Source organism: Psittacula echo (assembly GCF_963264785.1).
Source record: "Psittacula echo genome assembly, chromosome: 4".
Lineage (NCBI taxonomy): Eukaryota > Metazoa > Chordata > Aves > Psittaciformes > Psittacidae > Psittacula > Psittacula echo.
In genome coordinates, this window is record NC_137738.1 from 64,577,767 (window position 1) to 64,590,622 (window position 12,856).

General features: G+C 49.2%; 1 protein-coding gene across 1 annotated transcript in view; it reads left to right on the forward strand.

Moving 5' to 3' along the window:
- SIM1 (SIM bHLH transcription factor 1) overlaps positions 1-12,856 on the forward strand; it is a gene marked incomplete at both ends in the record, with an annotated part of 49,857 nt that overhangs the window by 2,782 nt on the left and 34,219 nt on the right. The window contains 7 exons of the mRNA XM_080616129.1: positions 7,932-8,014; positions 9,058-9,147; positions 9,288-9,396; positions 9,486-9,571; positions 10,782-10,981; positions 11,115-11,221; positions 12,123-12,270. Coding sequence (XP_080472255.1) covers positions 7,932-8,014; positions 9,058-9,147; positions 9,288-9,396; positions 9,486-9,571; positions 10,782-10,981; positions 11,115-11,221; positions 12,123-12,270 — 823 coding nt within the window. The remainder of the gene's footprint in view (positions 1-7,931; positions 8,015-9,057; positions 9,148-9,287; positions 9,397-9,485; positions 9,572-10,781; positions 10,982-11,114; positions 11,222-12,122; positions 12,271-12,856) is intronic.

Sequence of the window (12,856 nt, forward strand, 5' to 3'; positions counted from 1 at the left end):
AAGGCAGAAGTGGGACTTCGGATGAATTTAATGAAGGGGGAGACGTTTGCTTGTTTTTCCCTGGGGAGGAAAGCAATACGAGCCTCAGGACAGAGCCGATGATCTGGGCAAACGGCAGGAGATGGGCAGCAGGAGGTTTGGGAGCCAGGCAAAATGCCGTGTTATACAGTTAAAGAGATAGTGGAGGAGTCGGGACAGCGAAGTGTGGTCTCCTTAGGAGAGAACTGCAATTCCAGTGTAACTTACTTCCTCTCTCCCCGGTACAAAAGCGAATTCCCATCTGCCCGGACAGTGCCTACACAGGGGCTGGTTGTAAATAACCACGTACAGGCAAACGCGCGCTCCTCACCGCCGCGTACATGCGGGGCTGGGGACTGGGGAAGAGGCGGCAGCGTCGGACTGCAGTTGTCGGCGTAGTCATGTGTCTGTAAGGTTCCTAGAGAGAGAGAAGGTGGGGAGATTTCGGGTTCATTTTGGAAACGAAAGTTTTCTGGGGATAAAACGCCAGAAGAATCACGGTGAAGTTTCTGTCTCACCCCCAGAAATCTAAACACAAACTAGTGTCACTGTATAAACTTGCTAAACCAAGCAGTGTTTTTCCAGGGAGGTCTCTCTGGAAATGGCGGTGTAATTCTCACGAGCTATTAAAACGCTCGGGTTGTCCTCTCTCTATTCCTGATTTCACTTTACTAGTTCTCCAGCGGATTAAGACTGTCAAGGGCGTGAAGTGATAAGCGGCTGAGGTAGCTTTGCATCGTTTCAGTGCTAGAACTCTTGCATCTCAGGAGGAGAAACCTTGTAAAACATACAGTAGTTTTGGGTGATCAGGCAGCTTTTGGAAAGGCTGACGGTCTGCTAAATTGCTGAGGACAGTAAGGAAGGAGGAAGTTTTAGGGTTTTTTTATTTGTTTGTTTGTTTGTTTTTTTTTTTCTTTTTCTTTTTAAAGCAGAATTTCCTAATAAATTTATTCGTGACTTAACGTTCATTAAAAGATCTTAAAATTGCAATTTAACATTAAACTCTTAATGGCGAGTAACATACACTCAAAAAATATCTGAAAACATCTCCAGGGTGTCGAAAGACTAATGAGCTTTCTTTCAAAAAATATTCGGGCGCTATAACTAGCTGGGTAATTCTTCACTGACCCTCGGCAGGATCCCAAAGTGAATGTGGGAGAGATTATTTAAAAAAAAAAAAAAATTAAAAAAACCCCAAACACCCCAAGTGCCTCAATAAAAATATTGTGTTAGTTGGGCTTTCTTTTTTAGTGAAGATTATTGTAAGGGTGTTATTCTCCTTAGGCGAACAGGGAGGAAAAAGTAGGGTTTGCAGCCTCCATCCTTTGGGGATGGATCCTTTCAGCGGGAAGAGGCGTTTGATTTTCTAGACAAAAGGAGAGGCTCCGTTTACATAAACTTTCCCCGAATCAGGATGGTTAACATTTCAATATTGAAACCCTTAACCTTATTCTATTTTAAAGGAGGAAAAGAGCGGGGGGGGGGGGGGGGGGGGGAAATCCTTTTCCCACGTGGATAGGTGATTTAATGCTGTTTTTCTTACTGCTAAGGGAAATGATTGAGCGTTGGGTTTCAGTGTTTATTTTCTTACAGAAGTTTTTCTCATTTAAGCTGCAGTTTACTTTCCACGCTGCCTCTGTGTTTAATTCCAGTTTTGATGTGAACTGAAAACGTGCAGTGCAGAACTAAACTGCTCGCATGGTCGTCACAAAAAAAAAACACAACAAAAAAAACCCCAACCCAAACCATATTTAGGTGTTAGAAAGAACAAAAAGTGATATGAGTGGGGAAAAAAAATCATATTTTCTTTAGAAACATCCTCTCTGTTCTTAGTAACAAACGGCCGTTTTAATGTTGGAGGATATCGTTCAACTTGTATATAAATAGCGTGCGTTAGCAAATAACATCGGTGAAATCCATTCCCTTCCTAATTTCTTCGGAATAAAGGCTATTTGAATATGCATTTTCTGTAGAAGCGAATAAGTAGTTGAAGCTCGAAAATTTCCCCGATTCCTCCCCTCTCTCCAATTTGGGCATGGTTCCGTTTGTTTGCATTTCAGAGCGCGATTTCCTTACCCCGTGTGTGCCAAAATGCTGGTATTTCTGTATAGAGTGAATCCATCTCGGCATTATTTCCACTACCGTTCTCTCAATAGGGTTGTTTGTTTAGTCAACAGGACTTTTCCTCTTTCTCATTATTATTTTTCTGAAGAAAGCGGGATGCTAACTTATCTCTGCTTCAAATGAACACGTGTGATTTACCGATATAATAAATCTTTAAAAAACTTTGCTAATGACATCCGCAGGCAGTTGGAAATGAGCAGCATTTTTTTTTAACATAGCTTATTCCATTTCATCTGAACCTTCCGACGGCGACCCACTCCCTCACAGAAGCCTCATTTGGCCGAGCTTTTGAGTTATCATTAACCACTGCCTGTTAAATTAACTGAGAAATCAGCCCCGTCGGGCGCTGGGTGATGGCAAATCTGGAGCTCTGGCGGTGGGCTATTTAATTAAATGGTTAATCGAATCAGTCTAATTCTTCGATACGACATCTAGTTGCCTTTTCTGGGACATTCAGCTTCCGTCCCTGCAGCTCTCGGCGCTGTTATTTGTCGTTTTCCTGAGAGGGCAGCAAGCAAAGATGACCGCCGTGATGGGGAGGGGGACCGAGCTGTCCGACTTCCCCCTCCCCAGACAAATGGCAGGGCCCCGCTTCTCCCTGGAGCAGCCTCAGAGAGGGATCCAAGGCAGCAGTGAGGGGCGGTGGGGATTTGGGAAGGGTGCTGCACACCGAGGTGGAATGCCCCTGGTCTTGTTTAAAGCTTTACGAGCAGCTTCGCCGACCAGGTTGCGCGAAGCCGGCTTGCAGAGCCAGGAGGGGAGAGGGGCCCGGCCGCTCCGGTGTAGCGGGGAAGAGGAGAGCCCCGGGCGAAGGTGCCCGGGGTCCTGCACCCCTCGTCCTCCGCCGGGTCAGCATCCCCGGAGGGGCGGGCGGCCGGGCTGCTTCTCCTCCAGCTTTAGTAAGCAGAGTGTGGTTGTTAAAAGGGCAAAACAAACGCAGCGAAACAAAAGCAAGCAGAGACGTCGCCGGGCCGCTGCCCCCGGAAGGCGGAGAGCTGTCCGGAGAGAGGGTTTTAGAAAGCTCCTGGAGCTTCTTGGACCGGGCTTAGGCAAAAGTCTGGGCTGCTGCTTCGGTTTCGCTCCTCGCGGGCTGCCTCCGTGCGATCACCCCTGCGCCTCTCCTCCTTCCCATCTACAGAAACGGGGGGAAACTCTCTGCCCACGGGGCTCTGTGCCCAACTCAGCAACTAGCTGGAGTCCATGGCTTCCGTGGGCCTGTTCCCCGTACCACCCCTGCCCGCCGGCCTCTGTGGGCCGTGCGGCCAGGCAGAGCGCAGGGACACGTTCCTGGGAGAGTCCCCAGAGGTTCCCCCGTCCCTCAAAGCCTGTCCCCCCGAGAAGCTGTTCTGGGGCTCAGGCGGGGCTCTGCAGTACGGTATTTTCAAACGGGAACGTCTAATCACCCGCTCTGCCGTTGTTTTCACTCCCCTGAACCCGGATTGCGCTGAGATTTCGTGACGGATAGTCCGCTGGGGAAATCGCAGTAGCCGCTTTTGAAAGCCGGCAAATCACTACAAGGTAGATAAGGGCTCGCATCTTCTGGCCACTCCATACTTCCCCCACAACCTCCCACCCCGCCTTTACTATTGTCAGACAAAGGAGGGGGTCGAGGTGGGTTCTGCGCTGCAGATGCTCACAGAGGGACAAGCAACGCGGAGATCAGCCGGGGCCAAGGAGCTGCCCTGGCCTCCTGGAGTATCATTTCGCTGCGCCTGCCTTCCTCTGTCTTTCCTTAGATCAAATTAGGAATGATTGAGGAATCTCTTCTTTCCCCTTCTGTGGGACAGAGGAGCTTCTTGCGACAATATCTCCACTGGGTAGGGACGATATCCACCCAACCCCTTCATTGGCTGCCGGCACTAAGGCTCACATCAATCAAAGGATGGCGGGGAAGGACAGGCAACGAGGGTCAACGTCGCCTAGCGCAGGGAGCCCTGCTGAGGGGCAAGCTGCAGGGGTGAAGGCATTTCACATGGACCCGCCGGTGTAGCTATCCCGTGAAACCGATGGAGATGCTTTTTGATGTGGAAAGAGGAGTGGTTTTCTATTGGGAAATGCTTAGAGAAAGGCTGAATCAGCACGGTCGCTCCGAGCAGGATCCGGGCAGTCTCGGCGCATGCTGTTATGGAACCAGGCTGCTGTTTGCAATCTGACCGAGAGCCTGGCTAAAAATTCCCCCCGCCCCCCACCCATTTTTTTTTTTTTTAACTTATTTTCTTCCATGACAGTGGACACTTTCTTGTGACACAAATTCTTCACCTTCCTAGGGAAAAAAAAAAATTAAATCCTCGAGTGGAGGAGATTGTTAGGTAGGATCCTATAATCAATATTTTGTCAAGAATATCAAATCTATTCCGAAAGAAAAGCTCGATCCATTTATTTTTGCTGCTTGAATAACACAGCTGGATGATGCCTTAAGCTTATGTTAGGCGGTTGCTCATCATTCATTCGCCAAGAACTGGCCTAAATGGTGCCTGTGGGATTAGGTCAATTTTAGTGGATCTACTTCGCCTCATTTGGTTACTAATTGGTTTCTTGTTTTATAAATCGAAATCTCATTTTCAGGAAATTACAAAACCCATGCAACCATTCCATCGAGGTAATCCGTGGGTCGGTGGTATTTAAATGGAAATGGTTCTACAATGCATTAAGTATTAAGCAACAGTGAAACTTCGCCTCTGTTTCCAAATGAAATGTGAGCTCACCCAGCTCCTTACATCCATAATAGACACATCCCTTCTAAGGCTACTTATGTAAATATGATAAAGCAGACCCTGGTGGGGGAGGGGAAGCGGGGAAGAAAGCAAATTTTATCTGCTAAGGTTAATGTGGAATATCTTGGAAATCTTCCAAAATAAATTACGTTTTGCCTTGTCTTCGGCCACTTTAGCTGGGAAAATCCATTGCCTAAAAAAGATTTAGTTATCCTTCCCTTCACAAAGCTGCTTGTTTCTGTTCCAAACCTATTATGCTGTTGGCTCTCCAAATTACAAGAGAATCTTTAGATCTTGTTTCCAAGCATAATCCTGAAGCAAAAGGGAGAGCTGATTTCCTTGTTTTGTTTTAAATAGACAATCAAAGGATTTGCAGAATTTTCTGCGGTAGGTCAAGTGCAAGAAATCACAGTTTGCCCTCTCGATAAAAGGAAATTGGATGTTAAAGCGAATAGATGGGGGGGAAAACTAAAAGGGAATATTAATGGAGAGGTTTTCTCGTACAATCTTTAAAACTAGTATTTAAAGGGCACCAAGAAAACCCTTCAATTTGGGAGAGGCTGGGCTTGGCAAGGAATACGAATAGTCTCCGACTTGAAAGTTCTGAAACATCTGGAAAGTAAAGGATCGTCTCATGTGATAGGGTTTCAAAAAGCCTGTTCGGGTAGACAAGCGAAAACGTTTAATTATAAACCATTAATAGACCCAGCCGGGTTTCCACCTGAAGCATAGCTAGGAGTTCAGCGTCCCGTGAAGAACCGCCTTCCCGGGGCGGGGGAATTAGCCTGTGCTGCCCGGGAGCTGTTCATTAACCCTCCAGGCTCGGGTTATTTTCCCTTTTAGAAGAAGAATAATTAGAGCTATAAACTTCGATTAATAAGCAACTTAAATCATAGGCGGGGAGCTCAGATTTAGTCCCGAATACAGAAACCTGCCGTTCAAACCTCCAACCAAGTGGGGGAACGTGGCAAAGAGCCTCCTTGGCCACTTCTGCTCTAACAGGTCGACTTGGCCCCAAATACACTGCGGGTTTTTCTCTCCTTCCTTGAAACCTGTGCAAGATTTGCCAGTTCCTTGCTGATTTATGACAGTCCTGGGAATGGGAGGGTAGAGGTGCCAGCGGAACCCCCGAGTGCATCCCCAACGGGTCCGCCCGCGCAGGAGGGTGCAGGGAGGAGTAAAGCCAGGGAACACAGGAAAGAAATATCTGGGTCCCTGTTAATTGGCATGAAGGAATGACTGGGAAGGAGCCTGGTTTTGGCTGGCACCCTGGTACACGCTGGTGTTGCGGGATGGGAGCCAGGCCGGAGAGGTGACCCTGCCTTTGTAGGGCTGTGAAGTTAAGGAGGAAGGAAGGGAGTGTAGGAGCGGTGAAGAGACAAGTTGGCGAGAAGAAGTAGACAAGAAAGGGAGGAGAGGAGAGGGGCGCATGGCTCCTGCGGCGGGGAGGGCTGCAGCGCTCCGACAGTGCCGGGGAAATCGTTAGCTTAGTTGAAATCGGCAAACACTGAGGTGAAGTCGGTCGATAACGAGGGATGCCTGTGGCTGCCTGCTCTCGCTACCTTGCCTGTTTGCCTCGAAATAGCCGGAAAACGGGGTCTTGCCTTACCCGAGCCCGCCCAGCAGGAGGGAGACCCTGCCGGCTGGGCTCTCGCCTCCCCTGGGCGATCACCACCCCAGCCATCAATCAGGATTTGTATGTTTTTCCCTCTTTTTTTTATTTTACCTTAGTGTCTATGTTTGTCAGGTTGAATCTTAATTCATGGCATAAGAGTGAAAGGTTTTAACAGCATGGTTTGAACTATTTCAGCGATAGCGTTGTGAAAACGCATCGCCTATAAGTAGTTTTACTCTGGTGGAGTCATTTCCATCTGGCTTTTATTCCTCCTCACTTTGCATAAGAGAAAATGAGCGGCGTCTGAAACATTAGACGAGTCCAGAGAGATTAATTTCTGGAGGGGGCTGTTTGAAGGCAAATCATTCTTCCCAGCGGAGAGACCAGCGCAGCGGGAAGAGGGATGGAGGGAGGAAGGTGAATCCCGGAGTTGTGGCTTCGTGGGGCAGGAGAGAGGATGACAGTGACTTTGCATGTGCCTCGGCGAAGTGCCTTACCGCAGCCGTGAAACTGCGCTCGTCTCAGCGGCAGATAGTTTGCTTTTCGTGGGCTTGAGTGAGGATGACTAAAAAGAAAAGCGTTTTAACATAGGGCTGAATATGTAGAGGCTGAATGAGTCGCCTTTCTCCCTCCCCAAATACGTAATTACAAATCTTCCAGGTGAGAGGACAGTGCCCCCGAAGAGAGAAAGAGGCAGGAGGTCACAAACCAAACTGGAAAGTGATGTCTGGCGAGCAGGGGGTCTCAGCCCATCCTTAGCCCGCCCCGTCCATAACCTGCTGGCTAATTACCGGGCAGGTTGCGGCTGAGCTCTGCCTGCTGCAGTGATTCCTCCCCCCGCGGTCTCCCCGGGTGCCGCAGGACCGGTCCTCATGGCTGCCCTGCCCGCCGTCGAGAGCTTTCCCTTCTCAGACACCGTCGTGCCAAGTTAACAGCATCCTTGCCTCGCAGGTCTTCCCCATACACCTCTCTTTCATTTTAAATAGTCCTCAGTGTTGTCCAGGATCGGTGACGGGTCCAGGAGAAAAGCTCTTCCCCTGAAGCGCAGGGAGCCGGTTCCCAGCAGCCGAAGGCTGCACTAAAAGCCCTTTTAGCTGGCACGTTGTTTCACTAAGGTCTCAGGAATGAACTTCACAGTTAACTCAAAATAGACATTCTGGTATTTTTCTCTCACGAGAGTTAGGTCTTAAAAAAAAAAAAAACAACCAACCAAACAAAAAAAAAAAAAAACAAAAAAAAAAAAAAAAAAAAAAACAAAAAAAAAACAACAAAAAAAACCACAAGAGGCTTCTCTATGCAACAGAATGATACCTAGTTTTCCAAAGATTACATGTGTACATGTTTTAGAGGGAATACAAGCAAAAATTTAGGAGGAGGGAAGTTCCTCTCTAGCTGGCAAACAGTAGGCAATTTTTAATTTCCTCACCTTACCTTTTTGTGTGTGTGTCTTAAATAAACAGGACTTGGAGAAGCCTGGGGCCACTCCAGCCGAACCAGTCCACTTGATAATGTTGGACGGGAACTGGGATCCCATCTTTTGCAGGTACTGGTGTGGAAACGACAGCCATGCGGTATTAATGGTTAAAGAAATCATTCCCTCTTCAGAGTTTTAATTGCCACCTTGACTAATTTTTAACTGTTCAGGTGTTTAACAGAAGGGGTAGGGGAAAGGGGGACGACACAGGAGTGGGACAATCTGAATGTCGTGCCTTTCTTTTAGTGGGGCTGTGGTTTGGTTCCTCCGGGTCCTTTGCCCCAGCAGCGTCCCACACAGGGTCTGTAGTGGGGGATTCCCAGTGCGTCCGGGTGTGCCAGGATACAGGGGCACGATGACTCTTCCCCACATTATTAACAAGGTGACAAGTCCCGACAATGTGCTGACAAGGTGGTGTAGAGACAGGGAGCAGCTCTAGGGACAGGCTGGGGGAGGCTGACCTGGACAGAAGGGCTCAGCCGGCACAGAAATGAGCATACGCACAAATTAGGTAGGACACACCTGAAAACTCGCTGCCATCTGATATACTAAGAAATATTAGAAGTGACCATCACCAAGCATTTTTGGCAGGGTTATGTGGCCTTTTGGGGGCCTATTCTGCCGTCGGCACACCCCTCTGTCCCACCTATAGCTTCTGAAACGTGCCTGATACACTGTCTCTTCCTTTATTTACACTGTGAAGAATTTCGTATCCTCCTCGCTCTCTTAAAGTCTCCTTAGCAAAATACCCAAGCGCTAAACCCCCAGTGAATTTTGAAATGGGGTAGAAATATTCAGGATTTCTGGGACTGAAGTATCAGTTATCATGTAGCTGGGACCTGTTCTTAGATGTTTCCCAGGCACCCAGCATTACTTTTGAGCTCGTCCTCTCTGCAAAGTGGGTTGTATCTCAGGACTCCAGGAGTTTCGGAGGGATACCTGGCCAGGACTTGCCCATTTCCTTCGACGTTTTGAATCATGACAGCTGAAAAGAGATGCTTATTTGCTAAAACAAATCAGAGGGACAGGTACTCCATGGATTTGTCTGTCTTCGTGGGTGGGTCAATCTGTTGATATATTTATACTTCCCATCCCTCAACCCTTTTCTGCAGACGTTGGACGGTTTTATATTTGTTGTGGCTCCGGATGGCAAGATCATGTACATCTCGGAGACTGCCTCGGTGCACCTGGGCTTGTCGCAGGTACGCGGGGGGGAGTCACTAGCCCCCGTGCCTGCCTGTCGTGTGGTTTCCCTCCATCCCCTGCTGCCAAGGGAGGTGCGGGCGGGAAGCATGGTCGGTGCCGGCAAAGAACCCCTTTCTTTCCTCCTCCTCTCTCACAGGTAGAGCTGACTGGCAATAGCATTTATGAGTACATCCACCCAGCCGACCACGACGAGATGACGGCGGTGCTCACGGCCCACCAGCCTTACCACTCGCACTTTGTGCAGGGTAAAGTACCCAGCCCTCCGCTCCGCGTGGCTTGCGAGGCCACGAGCGAGCCCGTGCCTCACCCCGCCTCTGCCTTCTCCCCCTCCTAGAGTACGAGATCGAGAGGTCCTTTTTCCTGAGGATGAAGTGCGTCCTGGCCAAGAGGAACGCGGGATTGACCTGCGGGGGCTACAAGGTGCGTGTCCACGGCCAGGAGCCTCCCCCCCAGCCTTCCTGGCCCCCTGCTCCAGCAGCGCCGAGCACTTGGGGAAGGCGGTGGAAACAGGGACAGGCGTGGGGCTAGCCCTCTGCCCGTGGGGCTGTCCCAGCCCGTTGCTCTTTCATGTGGTTCAGAGCCAGAATTTCTCTGAGAGTTCCAGGTTAAAGGAATCAAACCACAAACCCGAGCTCCCCGTGGGTCTTGGTTTTGTTGTTGTTGTTTTATTTTGCTTTCTATACTGAACCTCGCACAACCACTGACGGTCTCGAGGTGTCTGCGGAGGCTGCTAGGCGGCAAGATGGGAGTGCTGGATTAATTTATCTCTTAACTGGGTAACTCGTCAGCTTCAAGGCCAGCTGTCTAGGTTAAGGTGTTTGTCCGGGTGGTTCTGCTCAGAGCTCCTGGGCGAGGACAGCCCCTGCTCTCCCACCTTCTCCCTTTTGTCGTGTCAGCTGCACGGCGCTGAAGAGTGGTGGGTACCTACATACCACGGAGATGCTGTCCTGTGTTGTGCCGCAGAACAAGAACATCTGTTGAGCTTATTCTGGGAAGAAACATTCTAATAATAGAGGAGTAAGGGTAGAAATACACAGCAGTCATATACTGTGATACACATATCACTGCAAGGATACATTTAGGAGACATACCTAAATCTACGTCCAAAGATACATCCTGGCTAAGGATGTCTGCTCAATCTATATAATAAACGTATCTTGCACATGTGACATAAGCACACATGTAAACTCTTTCTCTCACACGCATACACTCTTCATTACAAAGTTGTAACTGGCTTGGCACTTCCGCGTCTTTCCTTTTTAGAATAATAATAAAAGCGTAGTTAGGAGGTGGTCCAAAAACCACTTAAGAAAGTGGAAAAAAAAAAACCCAACAAAACTCATTGACTTTAATGGGCCTTAGATCAGTGCTGAAATCTCGTATGGAAAAAAAACCAATCCCAACCCAAACAGAACAGAAAAAAGCCCGCAGACAGTGCTGCTTTGCTAAAGCGGTGGAGGGGCAGTGGCTCCAGGGCACCCGGCGGCGGCACCGGCACCAGCCAGGGTGACGGGGGGATCCGTCCGGGTCCCCCCTGAGGAGGGGTAGGTGGGAGTGGGCGACAGGAGACTCCTGTCACAGCCCCTCCTGCCCTGCCAAGCAGCTCCCGAGCCTTCTATGTCTCTGACAGGTCATTCACTGCAGTGGGTACCTGAAGATCCGCCAGTACAGCCTGGACATGTCCCCCTTCGACGGCTGCTACCAAAACGTTGGCTTGGTTGCCGTGGGCCACTCGCTGCCGCCCAGTGCCGTGACGGAGATCAAGCTCCATAGCAATATGTTCATGTTTCGGGCCAGCCTAGACATGAAGCTCATATTCTTAGATTCCAGGTAGAGCTGGGGCTATTTCCAAGTTCATTTCCCTATCCCCTCCCTTCCTCTCTCCCAGGTCTCCTTTCATGTCCTCTCACCCACTGCTATCATCATCCACTCTGGTGTTATGTGCTGCCTGTGTCTCTTGCAGGGTAGCTGAGCTAACTGGTTACGAGCCCCAGGACTTGATAGAGAAGACCCTTTACCACCACGTCCATGGCTGTGACACCTTCCACCTGCGCTGCGCACATCATTTATGTAAGGAGATGACGATCTTTTAGACAATCTGCCCCTCACCTTCTCCCTCTGCAGATGGACTTTGGGCTTGCTAGGATCTACCTCTAGGTCGGAACTGGGAAAGCCAGCTTACTGAAGGGGAGGATAAGCAAAATCTGGAACAGGTTTTAATGAAACAAGTCGTTAGAGACTGAGCACCGAGCTGGAAGCAGGATGAAGGGAATCGGCAATGAAAGGCTGTTTTTCCCTCCTCAGCTCCCGGTTGTGGGACAAGAAGTCCCCTACACAAACTTTAGGCTCTCTGTTCACTTCAAATTCCTGTTAGGAAAACCCTTTTTCTTGCTCCAAAAAGCCATGCCAGAGAAATTCAATTACTTTTGCTCTACTTCCACCAAATCTCACAAATCTTATCTGTGCATCTAATTTCGACTGCTGTAGTGAGCCCGATTCGGAGAGCTGTTCTTTATTATGTTTTGATATAATGATGACATTAATACATGGATAGATGAATAAAAAGGTGTAAATTTCAGGTAAGTTTCCTTGCAGAGAAAATAACGAGATAAAACCCAAAGCCAGATTTATAGAATTAAATCTCGATGATGAGATGTCAGTGTTGGGGGTGGTGGAGGGCATTCACACACACCCCACCCCCCCGGTGTGCTCAGCGTCCCACCAGTCTCCCCGAACAGCCTCTGATCACGAATGGCCCAGCCTACAGGGACCGAGATCAGCCCTGCCCTGGGGGTCTCCACCACTGTTGCTCATGGGGAGGTCTGTCCACGCCACTTTCCCATGTGATGCTAGGGGGATTCCCACCCCGTCTGGTAGCTCAGGAGGGTCTGGGGCTGGGGTGTGTCTGTACCCACTTCCCAGGGCCGACGAAAACAGAGGAGCTGAGGCTCTTCCCTCTTTGTTCCCGCAGTGCTGGTGAAAGGGCAAGTGACCACCAAGTACTACCGCTTCTTGGCAAAGCACGGAGGCTGGGTGTGGGTGCAGAGCTACGCCACCATCGTGCACAACAGCCGCTCCTCCCGCCCTCACTGCATCGTCAGCGTCAACTACGTCCTCACGTAAGTCAACCTGCGGGTCGCTACAAGGTGTGCGGAGCAGAGAGGCCAAGCGGAGCCGAGCGCCGGGCACCTGTCTGTGCCCGGTCCTGGCGGCCTCAGCCCCGCCGCCCCCCCCCTCTCTCCGTTCCCCTGTCACGGCTGCTGAGCCCCTGGCTGCAGCACTGACCAGGTCTGCTAGGAAACACATTGAGCACTTTCATCTACATGAAGGGTTTCCCATCTGTCTGTTTCTTTCGAGAGGGGGAAAAGATTTAGAGGTTTGTCACCCACATATTTTGCTGCCTTCCCGCCTTCCTTTTTAAATGCACCCAGCATTAAATAAAATTTAATGCAGCGTAAAAAAAAATAAAGAAAAAAAAGGTTTTCAACGGACGGAGTTATTTATACTCAACAAACAGGACATCTGTTTTTCTTTTCAAAAATCTGGGGTTTGAAGTTCTTAATTTCATCCAGAGTCTCTATCAAAGCTCCGAGATTTCTTTTTTGTTCTTGGAGAGCGATCCTTTTAGTGAACCACAAAGAAAGTTGGTGACCAGAAAGGTCAGTTAAACTTTTAAAAACATAAAATAAAATACAATACAATTAT